General features: G+C 45.3%; 1 protein-coding gene across 1 annotated transcript; it reads right to left on the reverse strand.

Annotated features, from left to right (window-relative positions):
- Positions 1–17,683: 17,683 nt before the first annotated feature.
- On the reverse strand, positions 17,684–18,094 carry LOC138074130 (histone H3). Its single transcript, XM_068966169.1, has one exon. The coding sequence runs from the start codon at positions 18,092–18,094 to the stop codon at positions 17,684–17,686; it is 411 nt and encodes a 136-aa protein (XP_068822270.1).
- Positions 18,095–18,326: the final 232 nt, after the last annotated feature.

The following is an 18,326-nucleotide window of genomic DNA, read 5'->3' on the forward strand; positions in this document are numbered from 1 at the left end:
ACCAGTTAATTTAAAAGCTTGGCTGTATTCTTTTATCTGTAATATATTTTCTAACTAAATGAAGTAGATAAAAATCACTACTGGGTCTCAGCAAATGTATAGAGATGTTTGAGTGCCTCTGACCTGGAAGGTGAATATTTATAAACCATTAACCAAATCTGCTTCTACTCCAGAAGGGTAGTGGGGCTGAAATAGTCTGTTAGGAGGACACTATTAATGCTTAGTAATTGAAAAGTGCATGAGCACAAAATGAAACCAAACAAGAAGCACTATAAATAAAATAGAAAAAATAAAGTCATTAACGAAGTTTAGAAAATACCTGTAGAGTACTTAGTATGTGTCTGTCGGATGTTGTTCTAGATCCTTCACACGTATTGACTCATTTAATCCTCACAAGAACTTTATGAAATAGTTGCTATTATTGTCTCCCACTTTACAGGTGAGGAAACTGAGGCATAGAAAGGCTTCTCCTCAGAAACTCTCAAAGAATAAACTGTTAGTTCAATGTTTAAGGGACTTGAGAAAGTGAGATCCCTACACCAAAAACCTGTATTTGGGGGGAAATACTTATGCTTTAAAATTAAAGAGAAATATCACCTACTTTAATTTCAGGATGCACCGTGGGTATACGTCTGTGGTGGAGGTGGTGGCTGAAAGGCTTGAGGTGGTGGTAGTGGTGGCTGAAAGTCTGTGTGTGGAGCAATCTCATTTTGCAGAGGCCATGGCTCACCTCTGTTTAGTTTGGCCCCATAGTCATAGGGCTCACCAGCTGAAATACTTTTACTAAGATAAGAGAGCTTTGGTTACTGGTTGTGGGCTCCTCCTGGGCATGGTGTTTACTAGGAAGGAAGTTATAAAGTGAGGAAGGGGAGAGAAGTGTTAGAGTTGATATTTTAACTCTGGAGGGGAGGTGATTATTGACAGTGAGATTTATTCTCCTAAAGAACCTCTTTGATCTCTTCTTTCTCCTTCTCAAACATCTCTCTACATTTGCTTAGTGAAGTGAAAGTTGCTCAGTCGTGTCTGACTCTGCGACCCCGTGGACTATACAGTCGGTGGAATTCTCCAGGCCAGAATACCGGAGTGAGTTGCCATTTCCTTCTCCAGGGGATCTTCCCAACTCAGGGATCAAACCAGGTCTTCCGATTGCAGATAGATTCTTTACCAGCTGAGCCACGAGGGAAGCCCAAGTTAGAGTTAATAACAATACTTGTTATAATAATACCTGCTTCTACTTACTGAGCACTTAACTGTTTACCTTGTTCTCTGCTGAGTGGTTTACATGCATTGCCTCATTTAATCTTCACAGCCACCACTTAAGATAGGTTCTGTCCTTACTTTATAAGTAAAGGAAATTGAATCTCAGAGAAGTTAAATAACTTGTCCAGGATCATTTCGGAAGTAAGTGGTAGAACTACAACCCAATGTACACTTTAAAAAAGTTTGATCTTCAAGGCCCTCAATAATCTGCCTCTTCCTTCTTTCACAGCTCTGTCTCCTACTGCTGTACATACAGGTTTTCTGCTCTAGTCGCCTTCCCCTAAACCCATTTGCTTTTTCCCAGGACCATACTGTACTGCTCTTTCTTTCTGGCTTGGCCAGAGCTTGCTTTCAAGCCAAGGCCATAATCTTCCACCCCAAGTGACACCTCTCAATTAATGTCTCTACCTTTATCTCTTCTTTAAACATAGTAACAGAAAGAAACGGTTTACTGCGGTAATTGGCATACAATAAACTGTACATGTTTAAAATACAATTTGTTAAGTTTAGACGTATGTATATACCCATGAAAACATCACTGCAATCAACATAAGGGACAGATCCATCCCCCTCCCCCCACCTCCACAAAAGGTTTCTTCATGCTCCTTTCATAATTCTGCCCTCCTGCCCACTTCATCAGTGTCCTCCTTTGGCTCTCTTCCTGCCCTCAGGGAACCACCAGTTTGCTTTATATCATTATAGACAGTTTGTACCATACAATGGGTATCATTTGTATCTGGCTGCTTTCACTCAGCGTAAGACTCATTCATATTTAGGTGCATGTTCATTCCTTTATATTGGTGAGTTGTATTCCATTTTATGGCCACAACTGATAATTTCAGTCACCTGATGGATAGTTGTGTTGTTTCCAGTCCTTTCTCCACCTTTTTTGTTTTTCCCCCTTGGCTTCTCTGCATGGCAAGTGAGATCTTAGTTCCCCAATTAGGGATGGAACTTGTGCCCACTCCAGTGAAAGCATGGAGTCTTAACCACCGGACTGCCAGGGAAGCCACCTTCCTCTGCTTTTTAATGCATTCCAACTTTGTGTCATGATGGTTCCACAGTAAAATTTCTGCTTTCAAATGGGAAGGAATTCAGAAGGGGGATAAGACATATACACAAATACCTATTCTATTCGAGTAGGACAAAGTATTAGGGTTTCACTTGTGTTATCCTAGGCTCAAAACCTCTCTAATCCATTTTATGTCTTGTGACTAGAGTAGTAGTCTATAGCACAGACCTGACCTTATCACCTACCTGCTCACAAACCTCCAGTGGCCTGCCTTACTGCCATACTTTGGCCTTCAAAAGAAAAAAAAATTAAAGTAAAAAATTTAAAACTCTATCAGCAATTTTTAGTCATATTTGGTTGCACAATATGGTCTGGATAATTTTGGTCCTTTAAAAGGGAGGCTAACATTGATCACAATATGGCTAATCAGTGATTGTGGCATAGAGAGTAAGCCTGAGGGGCAGCCCTGTTCGGGTTGCAAAATTGACCTCTAGCTGAAAGACTATCCCTGTGACTAGGGAGACTAGGTTTAATCATTCATTTAATATGGGTGATTGAAAATCTGTATCTACTTATTTTATAAATAATTATTATCTAGTCCCTGATGGCTCAGTGGTGAAGAATCTGCCTGCCAATGCAGGAGGCACAAGAGACTTGGGTTCAATCCCCGAGTGGAGAAGATATCCTGGAGAAGGAAATGGCAACTCCTTCCAGTATTATTGCCTGAGAAATCCCATGGACAGAGGAGTCTGGCAGGCTATGGGGTCACAAAAGAGCCGACACGACTTAGCAAGTAAACAACCTGGGTTGAAAACCAAGGCTGCCTCTCTGCGTCAGAGTGATTTAGGTCCTCTGGACAGGAAGAGGATATTTCATTCTTACTGATAAGATTTCACACAGAAAAAGTTTTTAAGAGAACATGGTTTCTCAGTGAATAAGAAAGCTGTGGTCACACAAAGAAGGGGATTCTGATTCTTTGTAGCTACAGTTATATGTCCTTGGGACTTGTGTTTCCTCTCATTCTGTGACTAGATTATCCCAGCCTGATGAATGGCAAAACAGATTTTTTACTTTCTCAGTCCTAGCGAATGTCTACTTTCTCAGAATGCATGTAAGTGGCATTGTGTTTTATATTTTATTCTATTTGTTATCTTCTCCCTTTCTAACCTATATTTTAAACATTGACCTTTGCCTCTCTACTCCCACAAAACATCTGCATCTCTCTTTGCTATACATGTTGTGATATAAATGTGCACTCTGTTGGCTGAAGTATTGCATTAAACTTCAAGAAGTACGAACAGCACACTTTATCCCCCTCTCTCCCAGTGAAAAGCACCCACATTTGCTCCAATTCCCCATCATCCCAAAAATGCTGTTATAAACATCATTGTTCATTTCCTTATGTAAACCTAGCCTATCCCTAATTTGGCATTTGAGGTCCCTGAAACTGGTCCTTAATGTCTCCAGCATGAAAAGCTCACTTCTTATTGCCCTTTGTCTGTGCTACGTGTTTGTTTGTTTTCACTGTCCCTTCTGCCTGGATTACACCACCTTCCTTAGCCCCCAATCTGAACATGTCTCAAATCCTAAATATTCTTGAGAACCCACCTCAAATATCACCTCTTATAGGATGGGTTCCCTTGTTTGTTCACCTGGAATTGACCTTTCCCTCTCAGCTCCCACGAAGCTCAATCTGCATTTCTGTTTGTCATCCTCCACAATAGGCCTTCCACTCTTGCTATTCACATGGGTATCACTTCCCCACAAAGACAGGCATCAGGTTGTGTGTACAAGAATAGAGAAATTCAGAAGGCATGTTTCAGAAAAATATTGACTTTAAAACATAAGTAAGATGAGTTTTACTTTATCCTTTGTAGTGTCCTCTAGCCACTGTTTTTCTAGCTATGAGTTGTAACTTATTAGTGGGTTATGAAATTGTTTTTTGACAGAGATCACCTTTTTCCTCCCCCTTTTTAAGAAGAGAAGAGAAAAATATCAGAGTGTATCACAAATAGTAAATATCATTTTGTGAAATGTATTATAATTTATATTCTTTTGTGAATGTGACTAAGACGCAATGTAAAAGTGTTTCTCACTGGGGGTTGAGATTAGGAGAGGTCCCTTCTACTGTCCTGAAAGGTCATAGAAAATGCCACTCCAGAATATGCCACTTTGGCATATTGATAATTTTGAGCTGTAGTCACTTGCAAAACAGGATACGTAGAGGCCAACTTTCTCTAAACTCCCATTAGCTACCTAAGAACAGATTTTCCAAAAGAAACTTGATTGTCGTAAATGCCCTCCCCCAGGAATTACACTGAATAGGAAAGATTGACTCATCACAGGAGAGGAGACTAGAAGTCGAGACCATACCCAGACCAACTTTGTCACAAACTATCACATCTCCCTGGTGGCTCAGATGATAAAGAATCTGCCCCCAGTGTGGGAGATCTGGCTTTGATCCCTGTGTCAGGAAGATCCCCTGGAGAAGGAAATGGCCACCCACTCCAATATTCTTGCCTGGAGAATTCCATCAACACAGGAGCCTGACGGGCTACAATCTATGGGGTCGCAAAGAATAGGACACAGTTGTGTGACTTTCACTTTCATTATACCTCCCATCTATTATTCTATGGCCTATTCCTTTCCCCTCAAAGGCATTTATTCTCCCTTAAGAGACCTACATCTCCCATCCCCTTTCCCTATTAAGAATGATATTTAAGTCTGAATTCTAAGTCATCTTGAGGTGTTACTCAATTTTTTTTTTTCCTGAGTACTTACTGTGTATACATGAGGTATGCTGCTAAGTCACTTCAGTTGTGTCCAAGTCTGTGCGACCCCATAGACGGCAGCCCATCAGGCTCCCCCGTCCCTGGGATTCTCCAGGCAAGAACACTGGAGTGGGTTGCCATTTCCTTCTCCAATGCATAAAAGTGAAAAGTGAAAGTGAAGTCACTCAGTCATATCTGACTCTTAGCGACCACATGGACTGCAGCCTACCAGGCTCCTCCGTCCATAGGATTTTCCAGGCAAGAGTACTGGAGTGGGGTGCTATACATGCTAGCAAACTTCTGTTTGCTTTTTTCTTGTTAATCTCTCTTTTATTATGGGGTCACACCTAAAAATTGAAAAGGGCAAATTAGCTTTCCTCCCCTACAGTACAGGTTTTGATGTTATTTGTAGCTATTGTGTATATTACTTTTCCCTGAAACACTGACTCTAATACAAAAAACTAAGAAAAAGGTAAAATACAAAATTTAGATTCAAATTCCATCTTGGCTGTTTTTTAGCTGGGTGACATTCCTAGCTATCTCATCTTCACCAGAAATTTTCTTTTCTGTAAGAAAAACAAACGAACAAACCCTCTTCTTCCTTTCCTGGGTTGTTGTGGAATCAAATGAAAGGACATAAGTGAATGGCTTTTGTGATTCATAAGGCACCCAGGAACCCAAATATTCCTAATGTTGGCCACAGTCTAGCAGAATCTCAAGATGCTAATCATCTAGAGATGAGATAATGTACTAATTGTTTCCCATATATTAGTCTTTTCACAACATGATTGTACTGTTGCCAAAGGGAATATTTAGGACTTGTATCAATTAGTATTCATCATAATGTTGAGTAATAATTATTAATTCATCGCCATGTTGAAACTGCTGTATTTCTCATTAACTGTATTTATCTCATTTTATTCCTATGGTAATTCTATGAAGTGTATATATTTATTGTCACTATTTTACAGATATTGAAACTGAGACCCTGAACTCTTATTCTAGCTCTATGTCTTTTCTCTTCTAGCTTTCCCCAGACAAATGAGTATGGGGAACAATCTACTGTTGCCCAGACAGTTCAGGCCATCTCCTGGTTAGCAGAGGCCTTTAGCCAAGGGCCAAAGACATCTCCCAGTAATGCTCCTCAAGCCTGGGCTTCCCCAAGTAGAGAAGCAGCCTTCTCTCTAGCCTCCACAATCATGGACACAGGGAGCATTAGTAAAAATGCAGACTCTCACTCTTAGCTTTAATACTCAGGTATAAGTGACTGACTAAGGGCCTTTTGGAGGTGAAAGCTTCATGGGCACCTAGAGAGGGAAACCAAGGGAAGTATGGGTCTGCTTCCAGACGTCCATAGAGCTCAGAACTCAGCATCAATAGTGGGTTGAATTGCGTCCCCCTAAAAATGTTCAAGTCCACCCAGAAACTCAGAATGTGACTTTATCTGGAAATTCAGTCTTTGCAGACATAACTAAGGGTCTTGAGATGAAATCATCCTGGATTGAGGATGTGATAAGTGAAAGGAAGAGGCAGAGTTGGACACAGAGATTCAGGGAAGAGGGTCATGGGAAGACAAAGGCAGAAACTGGAGTTATACTGCCAGAGGTCAAGGAACAGAAAACTGGAAGCTGAAAGAGGCAAGAAAGCAAGAAAGCGTTCTCCCCTAGAAGCTCTGGAGAGAGGCTGGCTCTGCTGATACTTTGTTTTCAGACTCCTGATTTCCAGAACTGTGAGAATATCAACTTCTATTGTTTTAAGACACCAGCTCTCTAGTAATTCTCTACAGCAGCCTTAAGGGAACAAGTACAGCACTCTGGCCGCAGTCTGGGTGTGAGCTGTCCTGAAGCACAAGAAGAGCTCGCCACTGCTGCAGACCACAGCAGAGTCAACCTGGGCCCTTTCTGCCCTGGCATGGCCTCAGGGAGCTCTCTAGATGTCCATGGCTAGGAGAGGTCAACCACTGTCTAGGGGCCTTTGGTAACACTTGTGCAGATAGAGATGCCCTGAGGAACTCTGGGTTAAGCTGGTCAAGGGGTTCATGAAGAAGACAATCTGTTTGCTGTGGAACACCAAGTCTCCCATTCCAGAAGCCTTTATTCTCCTCTACTATCTTCCTTCCCTCCCTCCCACCTTTCTTCCAAGTGTATTGCACACTCTGTTCCTAATCACACTCAGATCTCCCTTCCCATAAATTAAAAAAAAAACTAGTGTCTTATTATTTTCCCATTCAAACTAACAAATTACCACAGATTTAGTGGCTTAAAACAACACAGATTTATTCTCTTGTAGTTTTGGAGGCCAGAAGCCAAAAATGAGTCCTAAGGGGACCAAAATCAAATGTCAGAAAGACTGATTTCTTCTGGAGGCTCTGTGGAAAGAGTCCATTCCTTGTCTCTTCTACCTTCTAGAGGCTGCTGACATTTCTTGGTTCCTGGCCTCATCACCCCATCTTGGCTTCCGTCAATACATCAGCTCCTCCTCACTTAGCCTCCTGCCTCCCTCTAATAAGGTCTGTTATGGTTACATTTAGGGCCCACAGCGATCAATGCAAAGAAATAGAGGAAAACAATAGAATGGGAAAGACTAGAGATCTCTTCAAGAAAATTAGATACCAAGGGAACATTTCTTGCAAAGATGGGCTCTATAAAGGACAGAAATGGTATGGACCTAACAGAAGCAGAGGATATTAAGAAGAGGTGGCAAGAATACATAGAAGAACTATACAAAAAAGATATTCACGACCCAGATAACCACGATGGTGTGATCACTCACCTAGGGCCAGACATCCTGGAATGTGAAGTCAAGTGGGCCTTAGGAACCATCACTATGAACAAAGCTAGTGGAGGTGATGGAATTCCAGTTGGGCTATTTCAAATCCTGAAAGATGATGCTGTGAAAGTGCTGCACTCAATATGCCAGCAAATTTGGAAAACTCAGCAGTGGCCGCAGGACTGGAAAAGGTCAATTTTCATTCCAATCCCAAAGAAAGGTAATGCCAAAGAATGCTCTAACTACCACACAATTGCACTCATCTCACATGCTAGTAAAGTAATGCTCAAAATTCTCCAAGCCAGGCTTCAGCAATACGTGAACCATGAACTTCCAGATGTTCAAGCTGGTTTTAGAAAAGGCAGAGGAACCAAGAGATCAAATTGCCAACATCCGCTGGATCATGGAAAAAGCATGAGAGTTCCAGAAAAACATCTATTTCTGCTTTATTGACTATGCCAAAGCCTTTCACTGTGTGGATCATGATAAACTGTGGAAAATTCTGAAGGAGATGGGAATACCAGACCACCTGACCTGCTTCTTGAGAAACCTGTATGCAGGTCAGGAAGCAACAGTTACAACTGGACATGGAACAACAGACTGGCTGTATGTTGTCACCCTGCTTATTTAACTTCTATGCAGAGTACATCATGAGAAACACTGGGCTGGATGAAGTACAAGCTGGAATCAAGATTGCCGGGAGAAATATCAATAACATCAGATACTCAGATGAAACCACCCTTATGACAGAAAGAGAAGAAGAACTAAAACGCCTCTTGATGAAAGTGAAAGAGGAGAGTGAAAAAGTTGGCTTAAAGCTCAGCATTCAGAAAACTAAGATCATGGCATCCGGTCCCATCACTTCATGGCAAATAGATGGGAAAACATTGGAAACAGTAGCTGATTTTATTTTTTTGGGCTGCAAGATCACTGCAGATGGTGACTGCAGCCATGAAATTAAAAGACGCTTACTCCTTGGAAGGAAAGTTATGACCAACCTACACAGCATATTAAAAAGCAGAGACATTACTTTGCCAACAAAGGTCCATCTAGTCAAAGCTGTGGTTTTTCCAGTGGTCATGTATGGATGTGAGAGTTGGACTATAAAGAAAGCTGAGTGCAGAAGAACTGATGCTTTTGAACTGTGGTTTTGAACTGTGGAGTTGGAGAAGACTCTTGAGAGTCCCTTGGACTGCAAGGAGATCCAACCAGTCCATCCTAAAGAAGATCAGTCTTGAGTGTTCACTGGAAGGACTGATGTTGGAGCTGAAACTCCAATACTTTGGCCACTTGATTCAAAGAGCTGACTCATTTTAAAAGACCTTGATGCTGGGAAAGATTGAGGACAGGAGGAGAAGGGGATGGCAGAGGATGAGATTGTTGGATGGCATCACCGACTCAATAGACATGGGTTTGGGTGGACTCTGGGAGTTGGTGATGGACAGGGAGGTCTGGCGTGCTCCGGTTCATGGGGTCGCAAAGAGCTGGACATGACTGAGTGAACTGAACTGAACTGATAATCCAAGATAATCTCCCTGCCTCAAGGTCCTTAATCACATTGGCCAAGTCCCTTTGCCATATAAGGTAACATTATGTTCAGAGATTCCAGGGATTAGGATACAGGCATGCTAATGGAGGGAGGAGCTATTATTCAGTCTACTATAAATATGGTAAAGAATCCACCTGTAATGTGGGAGACCTGGGTTGGATCCCTGGGTTGGGACGATCCCCTGGAGAAGGGAAAGGCTATCCACTCCAGTATTCTGGCCTGGAGAATCCCATGGACTGTATAGTCTATGTGTTGCAAACAGTCAGACACGACTGAGTGACTTGCACTGCACTGCACTACAAATATTAACCCCTCCCTAAAGCATCTGCCTTCAAGCACTGATCCCGTTAAGTGGGTTGGGTGTGTGGGCTCAGTCCCTTCAGTTGTGTCTGACTCTTTGCGACCCTATGAACTGTAGCTTTCCAGATTCCTCTGTCCATGGGATTCTCCAGGCAAGAATATTGGAGTGGGTTGCCATGCCCTCTTCCAGGGGATCTTCCTGATCGAGGGATTGAACCCTCATCTCCTGCACTGCAGGCAGATTCTTTACTGCTAAGCCACCAGTACAGCCCATTAAGTGGGTTAGTAGTGGTGAACTCTGCCCTCAGAGAAGGTCACTGGATATAGGCTAACAGTTGGCTTTAGCCATTTGTGGGCAAGGGTTAGAGCCCAGGCAAGCTACCTTCTACCCTCTTCTAGGGCAACCAGCAGGAAATTTCTTCGAGACTTGCTGTTGGCCTGCAAATTCCTGAGAGTTCCCTAGGAGCTGGAAGGAGCCTGGATCAGTTCAGTTCAGTTCAGTCGCTCAGTTGTGTCCTACTCTTTGTGACCCCATGGACTGAGGCATGCCAGGCCTCCCTGTCCATCACCAACTCCTGGAGTTTACTCAAACTCATGTCCATTGAGTCGATGATGCCATCCAACAATCTCATACTCTGCCGTCCCCTTCTCCTCCTGCCCTCAACCTTTCCCAGCATCAGGGTCTTTTAAAATAAGTCAGTTCTTTGCATCAGGTGGCCAGGGTATTGGAGTTTCAGCTTCAACATCAGTCCTTCCAATGAACACCCAGGACTGGTCTCCTTTAGGATGGACTGGTTGGATCTCCTTGCAGCCCAAGGGACTCTCAAGAGTCTTCTCCAACATCATAGTTCAAAAGCATCAATTCTTCTGCACTCAGCTTTCTTTATAGTCCAACTCTCACATCCATACACGACTACTGGAAAAACCATAGCTTTGACTAGATGGACCTTTGCTGGCAAAGTAATGTCTCTGCTTTTGAATATGCTATCTAGGTTGATCGTAACTTTCCTTCCAAAGGGCAAGCATCTTTTAATTTCATGGCTGCAGTCACCATCTGCAGTGATTTTGGAGCTCAAGAAAATAAAGTCTGTCATTGTTTCCACTGTTTCCCCACCTATTTGCCATGAAGTGACGGGACCAGATGCCATGATCTTCGTTTTCTGAATGTTGAGCTTTAAGCCAACTTTTTCACTCTCCTCTTTCACTTTCATCAAGAGGCTCTTTAGTGCTTTTTTGCTTTCTGCCATAAGGGTGATGTCATCTGGGTATCTGAGGTTATTGATATTTCTCGCAGCAGCTTGATTCCAGCTTGTGCTTCATCCAGCCCAGCATTTCTCATGATGTACTCTGCATATAAGTTAAATAAGCAGGGTGACAATATACAGTTTGATGTACTCCTTTCCCTATTTGGAACCAGTCTGTTGTTCCATGTCCAGTTCTAACTGTTGCTTCCTGACCTGCATACAGATTTCTCAATAGGCAGGTCAGGTGATCTGGTATTCCCATCTCTGGTATTCCCAATTTTCCACAGTTTGTTGTGATCCACATAGTCAAAGGCTTTGGCATAGTCAATAAAGCAGAAATAGATGTTTTTCTGGAACTCTCCTGCTTTTTCCATGATCCAGCAGATGTTGGCAATTTGATCTCTGGTTCCTCCGCCTTTTCTAAATCCATCTTGAACATCTGGAAGTTCACGGTTCACATACTATTGAAAGCCTGTCTTGGAGAATTTTGAGCGTTACTTTGCTAGCATGTGAGATGAGTGCAATTGTTTGGTAGTTTGAACATTCAAAAGGATACTAGGTCCTTTGAGTGTGGATTCAGAAGCCAAGGTTTTAGATCCCTTATGAAACAAACATTTCTTGACCATGTAGGCACTGTCAGGATTTTAACTTACAGAGACGAAAAGGATCAATGCCCACTCTGAAGGAACTCAGAATCTAGTGAGGAACTAGAACGATAAACTAATCCTAGAGGAATTGCTAAAATGGAGGACCTGTATGCTTGTTGCTTCCCTGGTGGCTCAGCTGGTAAAGAACCCACCTGCAATGCAGGAGACCTGGGTTTGATCTCTGGGTTGGGGAAATCCCCTGGAGAAGGGAACAGGTCCCCACTCCAGTATTCTGGCCTAGAGAATTCCAGGGACTGTATAGTCCATGGGGTGGCAAAGAGTCAGACACAACTGAACGACTTTCATTACATGCTTTGGAACCCAAGGAGAATGCTGCCTTTTGGCCTGAGGAGTGAGAGGGTGGTTGTTGCTGGGGGTGGTGGTGGTGGGGCGCAGAAGGGAAACGTCACAGGCCTGAAGTCTACAGACTAAACAATAGGCTTGCACAGGAGGCGCACGTATCTGGACAGAAGAAAGGGTTTTGCCAAGTCATGGAAGTGGCTGGGAATTGAAGACACTGGGCAGGGCCAGAATAAATTTGTGCAACTTCTTCTTACGGAACCATGGAAAACTGTTTTATGGAACTCAGGGAAAGCCTTGGAGGCTAAAGCCTTCCTACAAACAAGAGGTTGAGGGGCACACGAGGGGGTGGCCAGCTCAGGAAAGCCCTACAGGGTCCTGCTTGGTTTCCCTAGTGAAATAGCTAGTTAACATCTAATTAAACCCAAGGAAGATGTATAACTTTGGATGTATAACGACATTTACCTTTATAATTTTGTTCAATTTTCTAAATTGCTAATAATAGCATTATAGTTTTTTCTAGGGTTTATTTTGAATCACACACTGCTTGTCCCTTTACGGGAACTGTTTCTTTAAATATTTCCAAACACCACCACCAGGCTAGTCCCATTATCTCCATTTTACAGATGAGGAACCGAGGCCTGGTGAGATGAAGCATCTTGCCACAGTCATGCAGGTAGTAAGAGGCAGAACCAGGACTCAAAGTCACGTCTGGGGCCTTGCACTTAGCCTCTGCCTCTCTGTACTGACTCCGACGTGTGGGCTCTATTCTGAAGGTACTGGGGTGGAGGGCATGGAAAGACTGTAGAGCGCATGAGGGACAAGCTCAGCTCTGGCATCGGGTGATGTTTCTCCACATGATGTTAGGAGACAGGTGGAGACTGGGTAAGCAGGTGGAGAAGATCCCACTGAAGCAGTGGGGCCATCACCTGGTGTTCAATCATGCACCCTCTGGCATTTCCCCTTCCAGCTTCCAGTGTGTGCCCTTTACTTGGTGTTTCCTGCTTCACGTGAACTTTGGAGCCCCAGGGCTTTGGTCAGAATCCCTTGCCCTAGCTGTGAGAGCTTGGGCAAAATACTCAAAGCTTCCTAGTCTAAAATGAGAATAAACTGTTTACCTCCCTTGCAGGGTTGTCTTGGTGATTAAAAGAGATACAAAACATAAAGCACGGTCAGAGTCCCTGTGATGGCCGTTTTTGCCTCTTTGGGACACTCTCTTCCGGTGGCCCTCCTGTCATTCTGGCTGTTCTGTCCTTGATGTCCTCTTCATCTACGAGCCCCATCACTGTTGCTCCTTGCCTGTCTTCTCTTCTGACTCCTGGATGCATGAATGCTAAGTTTCTTCAGTCTGGCTCTTTACAACCCTATGGACTGTAGCCCACTAGGCTCCTCTGTCCATGTAGGTCTCATCTAATTCTCTACCTTCTATTATCCTTATTTATCTTCTAAGGACTTCCCCCAGGTAGCTCCAGCTGAGCCCCTTTGCTGACTAAATTAATATTCCTAACTCCTGGTGAATGTATTATAGGTGGATAACCGGAATCTCAGCTATAATTTTGCAAAGGACTTATTGCAGCTTTATGGTTCCAAAAGCAATTTCTTCTCCCTAAATTCTCCACCTTAGTGAAATCTACCATTATCTCCTGGCTTCTCAAGCCAAGGAGAGGCTCCTTCCTCTCTTGTATTCTCCAAATACCTATATCACCAAATATTATCAAATTTACTTTCTATAATTCTCTCAAGTCCATCATTTTATCTCTGTCCACTCTTAGCCACTACCTCAGCTGAGGCCATCATCAGCTCTGATTAAAGGACCCAAAGTCCAACAAACAAGCCAATTCCATAGCCAACTTTTTCTGGAAACAGGCTGGACATGATGAAACTTTTAAAAAGAATGTGAATTGATTTTTGCTTGAGTTTCTTTTTTGTCATCTGAAACTGGGAAATTATTTAAGTACCTAAAATAATCATTTTTTGATATTGCCATTAAAAATACTGGGTACTACTTCACCCTAGTTTTGCAAACAATGAAGACATTCCAAAAGTTTTCTATTAGGCTTAGGAAGTTTGACCTTCACAGAATAGTGGTAGGAATGTCAACTTTGTCCTGTTGGCCAAAAGGTATCAATGTTTGCTGAGTGGCTCAGTTGTGTCCTGCAACCCCCAAGCTCCCCTGTCCATGCAACTTTCCAGGAAAGAATACTAGAGCAGGTTGCCATTTCCTACTCCAGAGGATCTTCCTCACCCAGGGATGGAACCTGTGTCCCTTGCATCTCCTGCATGATAAATGGATTCTTTACTACTGAGCCAAAGCTGTCATTAAAATGTCTGTGGCAGTTTTGGAAGCCCTGAAGGCACTGGAGAATTCCTCAGTCCTTCTAGAACATGCTCACAGTGAGAACCAGATTCTGTTGTCATAAGCTTGTGGAGCAAATCCCCAAGATGACTGGTGATTGGTGAGGCCATAGTGTCTTGCAGAGGCCTGACCCTCCACTGGCCGAGAAGGATTGGGTCACACAGGTCCCACTTTCTCAGAAAGTGAGTGTGCAGACACCAGTTTGCACTGCCTGTTGTTTCTCGGCCTTATGTGAGGACGGGGGGCTTAAAGAGCTGAACAGAGTACACTTCCACAGTTGAGGCCCAGAGCCCTGTTATGTGGTGGCCCTGGAAGAGAGATCAATTACACAGCCAAGGCCCTGCCCTTAAGGAGTTCACGTTTGACAAGAAACCAGGAAAGACCAACCAGGGAGGGCCTCCTCTTTTCCACCAGCAAGAGCCCAGTGCTCCTCCCTCTCTTCCTTTCACCATTCTCTTTTCACACCCTGTAAGTGTTGAGTTTGGTGAATGAGCACTCCACTGTTGTGGCAGAAGTAACAGAGGTTGTTAGAAAAGTGAGGAAGGCAGGACAGACATTTCTGAGAAGCTAGGAACCCCTGCCTTAGCCATGAGAGATGCCCCCAGGCTGACCCCAAATTTCAGGACCATGGGGAGATCTTAGATACCTGCTTTTAAATCTGATATATTAATAGTATTACTTCAGGAAATATGATCCTTGGGAGGAAAAGCCGTGATGTGGACATCTATACACTCAGGGGTCTGCTCATCCACTAATGGCTCAGACATGCTGGAAAGTCACTCACTGAGAAATTCAGGCTGCAGCTTTGCAAACAAATGTCAGTGGATGAGATGCTGGGTGCACACGGGCCACCCCTGCACAGCCCTGAGTCACTGCTGCTTCTGTTTATATCTCATAGAACACAGATCCTGTGGAACCCATCTTGCAGCATTGGTCTGAGCAGGGAATGAGACCCTGTGTCTGTATTCATTTCCTAGGGCAGCCATAACAAAATATCACAGCCTGGGTGGCTTAAACATCTTAACTTTATTTTCTCACAGTTCAAGAGGTTAGAAGTCCAAGATCAAAATGTCAACAGGGGGACTTCCCTGGTGATCCAGTGGTTAAGAATCCACCTTGCTATGCAGGGGATATAGGTTCGATCCCTGTTTGGGGAACTAAGATCTCACATGCTTTGCCACAACTAAGACCCAATGTAGCCAAGAAAATAAAATAAATGAACAAATTAAAAAAAAAGATATCAGTTGGCTTGATTTCTTCTGAGACCTGTCTCTTTGGCTTGCAGATGACTGCCTTCTCATTGTGTCCTCACAAGACTGTCCCTCTGCTGTCTGTGTCCTGATCCCCTTCTCTCATAAAGATACCAATCATATTGGATTAGGACCTATCTTAATGACACCATTTTAATCTTAATTGCCACGTTAGAGGTCCTGTCCCCAAGTAGAGTCACATCTGAGGTACTAGGAAAGGGCCTCGACATATGAATGGGTGGGTGGGGGGACACAATTCAGCCCATAACAGGGCCTTTACTGAAAATCTTTGTGAGCCTGGGGCAAAAAACTGGGTACCTACTGTCAGAAGCTACAGTCCACACAGCTCTTCTTTGCCCTCCCCCACCAACTCCTTGCAAGGGGCAAAAGTTTTCAACAGTGTGTCTACTTCAATTTCTATTCCCCTCAGTGCATTTTCATTCATCTCTGGTAATGCTTTTTACCAACTGTACTAAGACACAAAACCCCGGAACTCTGACCTCTTCAGGTGCAACAGGCCGTACTCAAGGGTAGAAATAGGTGGCTTCTGAGTCTCGTGTCACATGGACTCTGCTCTCCACCCCCCGAGGTGAACAGCTTTGTTCCTAAAAAACAGAAAGAGACCTTAGACTGCCACTGTCATGTGGTGCAGGAATCCACTCCTCTGCTGCTTCTGCTAAGTCACTTCAGTCGTGTCCGACTCTGCAACCCCACAGACGGCAGCCCCACCAGGCTCCCCCCGTCCCTGGGATTCTCCAGGCAGCGTCAAATCTCTGCTCTCAAATCCTGAGGCTGGGGGATGTGTGCAAGGGAGAGGCTCTGTTGCAGGCTCTGTTCTGCCTTCCATTGGTTCAGTGCCGCCCTCAGCTTCAATTCCGAGAGCCTTGAGCTGAATAACTTCTCAAATCACTAAACAGAGCTCAGGCCTGTGCACCTCAGGATGTCTCCTCCAGGAAGAATCCGTCTCCTGCTGTGGAGCGGAGAAAATACCGACAAGACCGAGTTGTCAGGTAGTGACCTAGATTATCGTGGCCCACGAACCCCGGTCCATTCATCCTCTTCCCCTTGCTGTTCCTTCGGGCAGGTCAAACCCACTCGACTGTCCGAACTGAATGCCCGGCCGGAGACACAAGATCCTTCTCCATCCTTTGGTCTATTCCAGCACAGAGCTAGTGGTACTTGTCTGAGTTGTGTTGGTATTTGAAAAGAGGAAGGTTGAGGATAGTGAGAATGTCAAGGGCTTAAAATACCAGGCAAAATCGTTCAGGCTTGCGAGGGAATCTTGACAGAAAATAGGGTAAGGGGATGAATAACATCCGCTAAAGTTTTCCCTGAGGGAAGTCCTAGCATTACCGTCTTTCAACGTGCAGCCAGGGTCAGGAATGCCGCACTTTACCCGGCAGAAATGGGTCTGGACCGAGGAGGCGATTTCTCTCCCTCAAGCGGCAGATCCACGCCAGCGGGAGGGGCCCTTTCCGGCGCGGGTGAGGAAATCAGATCTGGGCCCGGCTCTCAGCCGCCAAAAAGCCAGCCCCGCCTGCTCTAGCCCGCGAATCCTGAGTCCCCTAATCGCTCCGCCTCCCCTGCCACCACCCACGCTCCCGGGACAAATTACAGCTCTGGGCTACAACCCAGCTCCAAGACTCCCCGGAAGAGCATGACGAGCCTACCGGACGTCTTGGCCGCGTCCAAGAAAGCAGCGGCAGCCTCGCCAGTTCAGATAAGCACTTGACACTCCGGAAGACGACCAGCAAGCAGGGGGTTAGACCGGTTACATGGCCTTTAGCCTTTGTGTTGGGAGTCGTGTTTTGCGCACTCTAGTGTCCTCCCGTCCCTAGCGCGCCTTCCCTTCACGGAGCATGAAAGGGCCTGCCAAAAAATATGGCCACCTCTAAGCAGCGAACTTGGACGTTATAGGGCGTCCAAGGAAGCAGCGGCAACCCACCAGCCCAGACAAGCACACTGAGCCAATTCTTACTGACATCTGGGAAGGCAGCAGCGAGCAAGGGTTTAGGCTGGATAACTGGCCTTTAGCCTGTCTGTTGGGAGCCCAATGCTTTGCGCGCTCTAAGGTCCTCCCATCTCGAGCGCGCCCTACCCTCCCGGAGTATGCGAACGCCTACCAAAAGAGTGGACAAGCGACACAGCTGCTTTCAAGTGTAGTCGTGGGTGGCTCTGAAAAGAGCCTTTGGATTTGATGGAACCTCGAGCAGAGCGCACACTTCTTAAGCCCGCTCCCCGCGGATGCGACGAGCCAGCTGGATGTCTTTGGGCATGATGGTCACGCGCTTGGCGTGGATGGCGCACAGGTTCGTGTCTTCAAACAGCCCCACCAGGTAGGCCTCGCTCGCCTCCTGCAGCGCCATCACGGCCGAGCTCTGGAAGCGCAGGTCCGTCTTGAAGTCCTGCGCGATCTCGCGCACCAGCCGCTGGAACGGCAGCTTGCGGATCAGCAGCTCGGTCGACTTCTGGTAGCGCCGGATCTCCCGCAGGGCCACGGTACCCGGCCGGTAGCGATGCGGCTTCTTGACGCCGCCCGTGGCCGGCGCGCTCTTGCGAGCCGCCTTGGTGGCCAGCTGCTTCCGCGGGGCCTTGCCACCGGTCGACTTGCGGGCAGTCTGCTTTGTACGAGCCATAGCGAACCAAGACGCGAACTTACGTGAGCAGCGCCGCGCAGGGAGAGTAACCAGGGGTGCGGCCGCTGCAGCAGTCTTTATAGGCAGTCTTTCCCCAGTTGGGCGGGACAATACTTGAAAGTCCCGCGCTGGCTATCCATTGGCTGGGACGTCATCCTCTTTAGCGCCACTGATTGGCTTGAGCCGACTCCTCCCTACCCCCGCCCCCTCGCCGCCCCGCCGCCCCGCCGCC

The sequence above is a fragment of the Capricornis sumatraensis genome, chromosome 2 (assembly GCF_032405125.1).
Source record: "Capricornis sumatraensis isolate serow.1 chromosome 2, serow.2, whole genome shotgun sequence".
In the NCBI taxonomy this organism is placed as follows: Eukaryota; Metazoa; Chordata; class Mammalia; order Artiodactyla; family Bovidae; genus Capricornis; species Capricornis sumatraensis.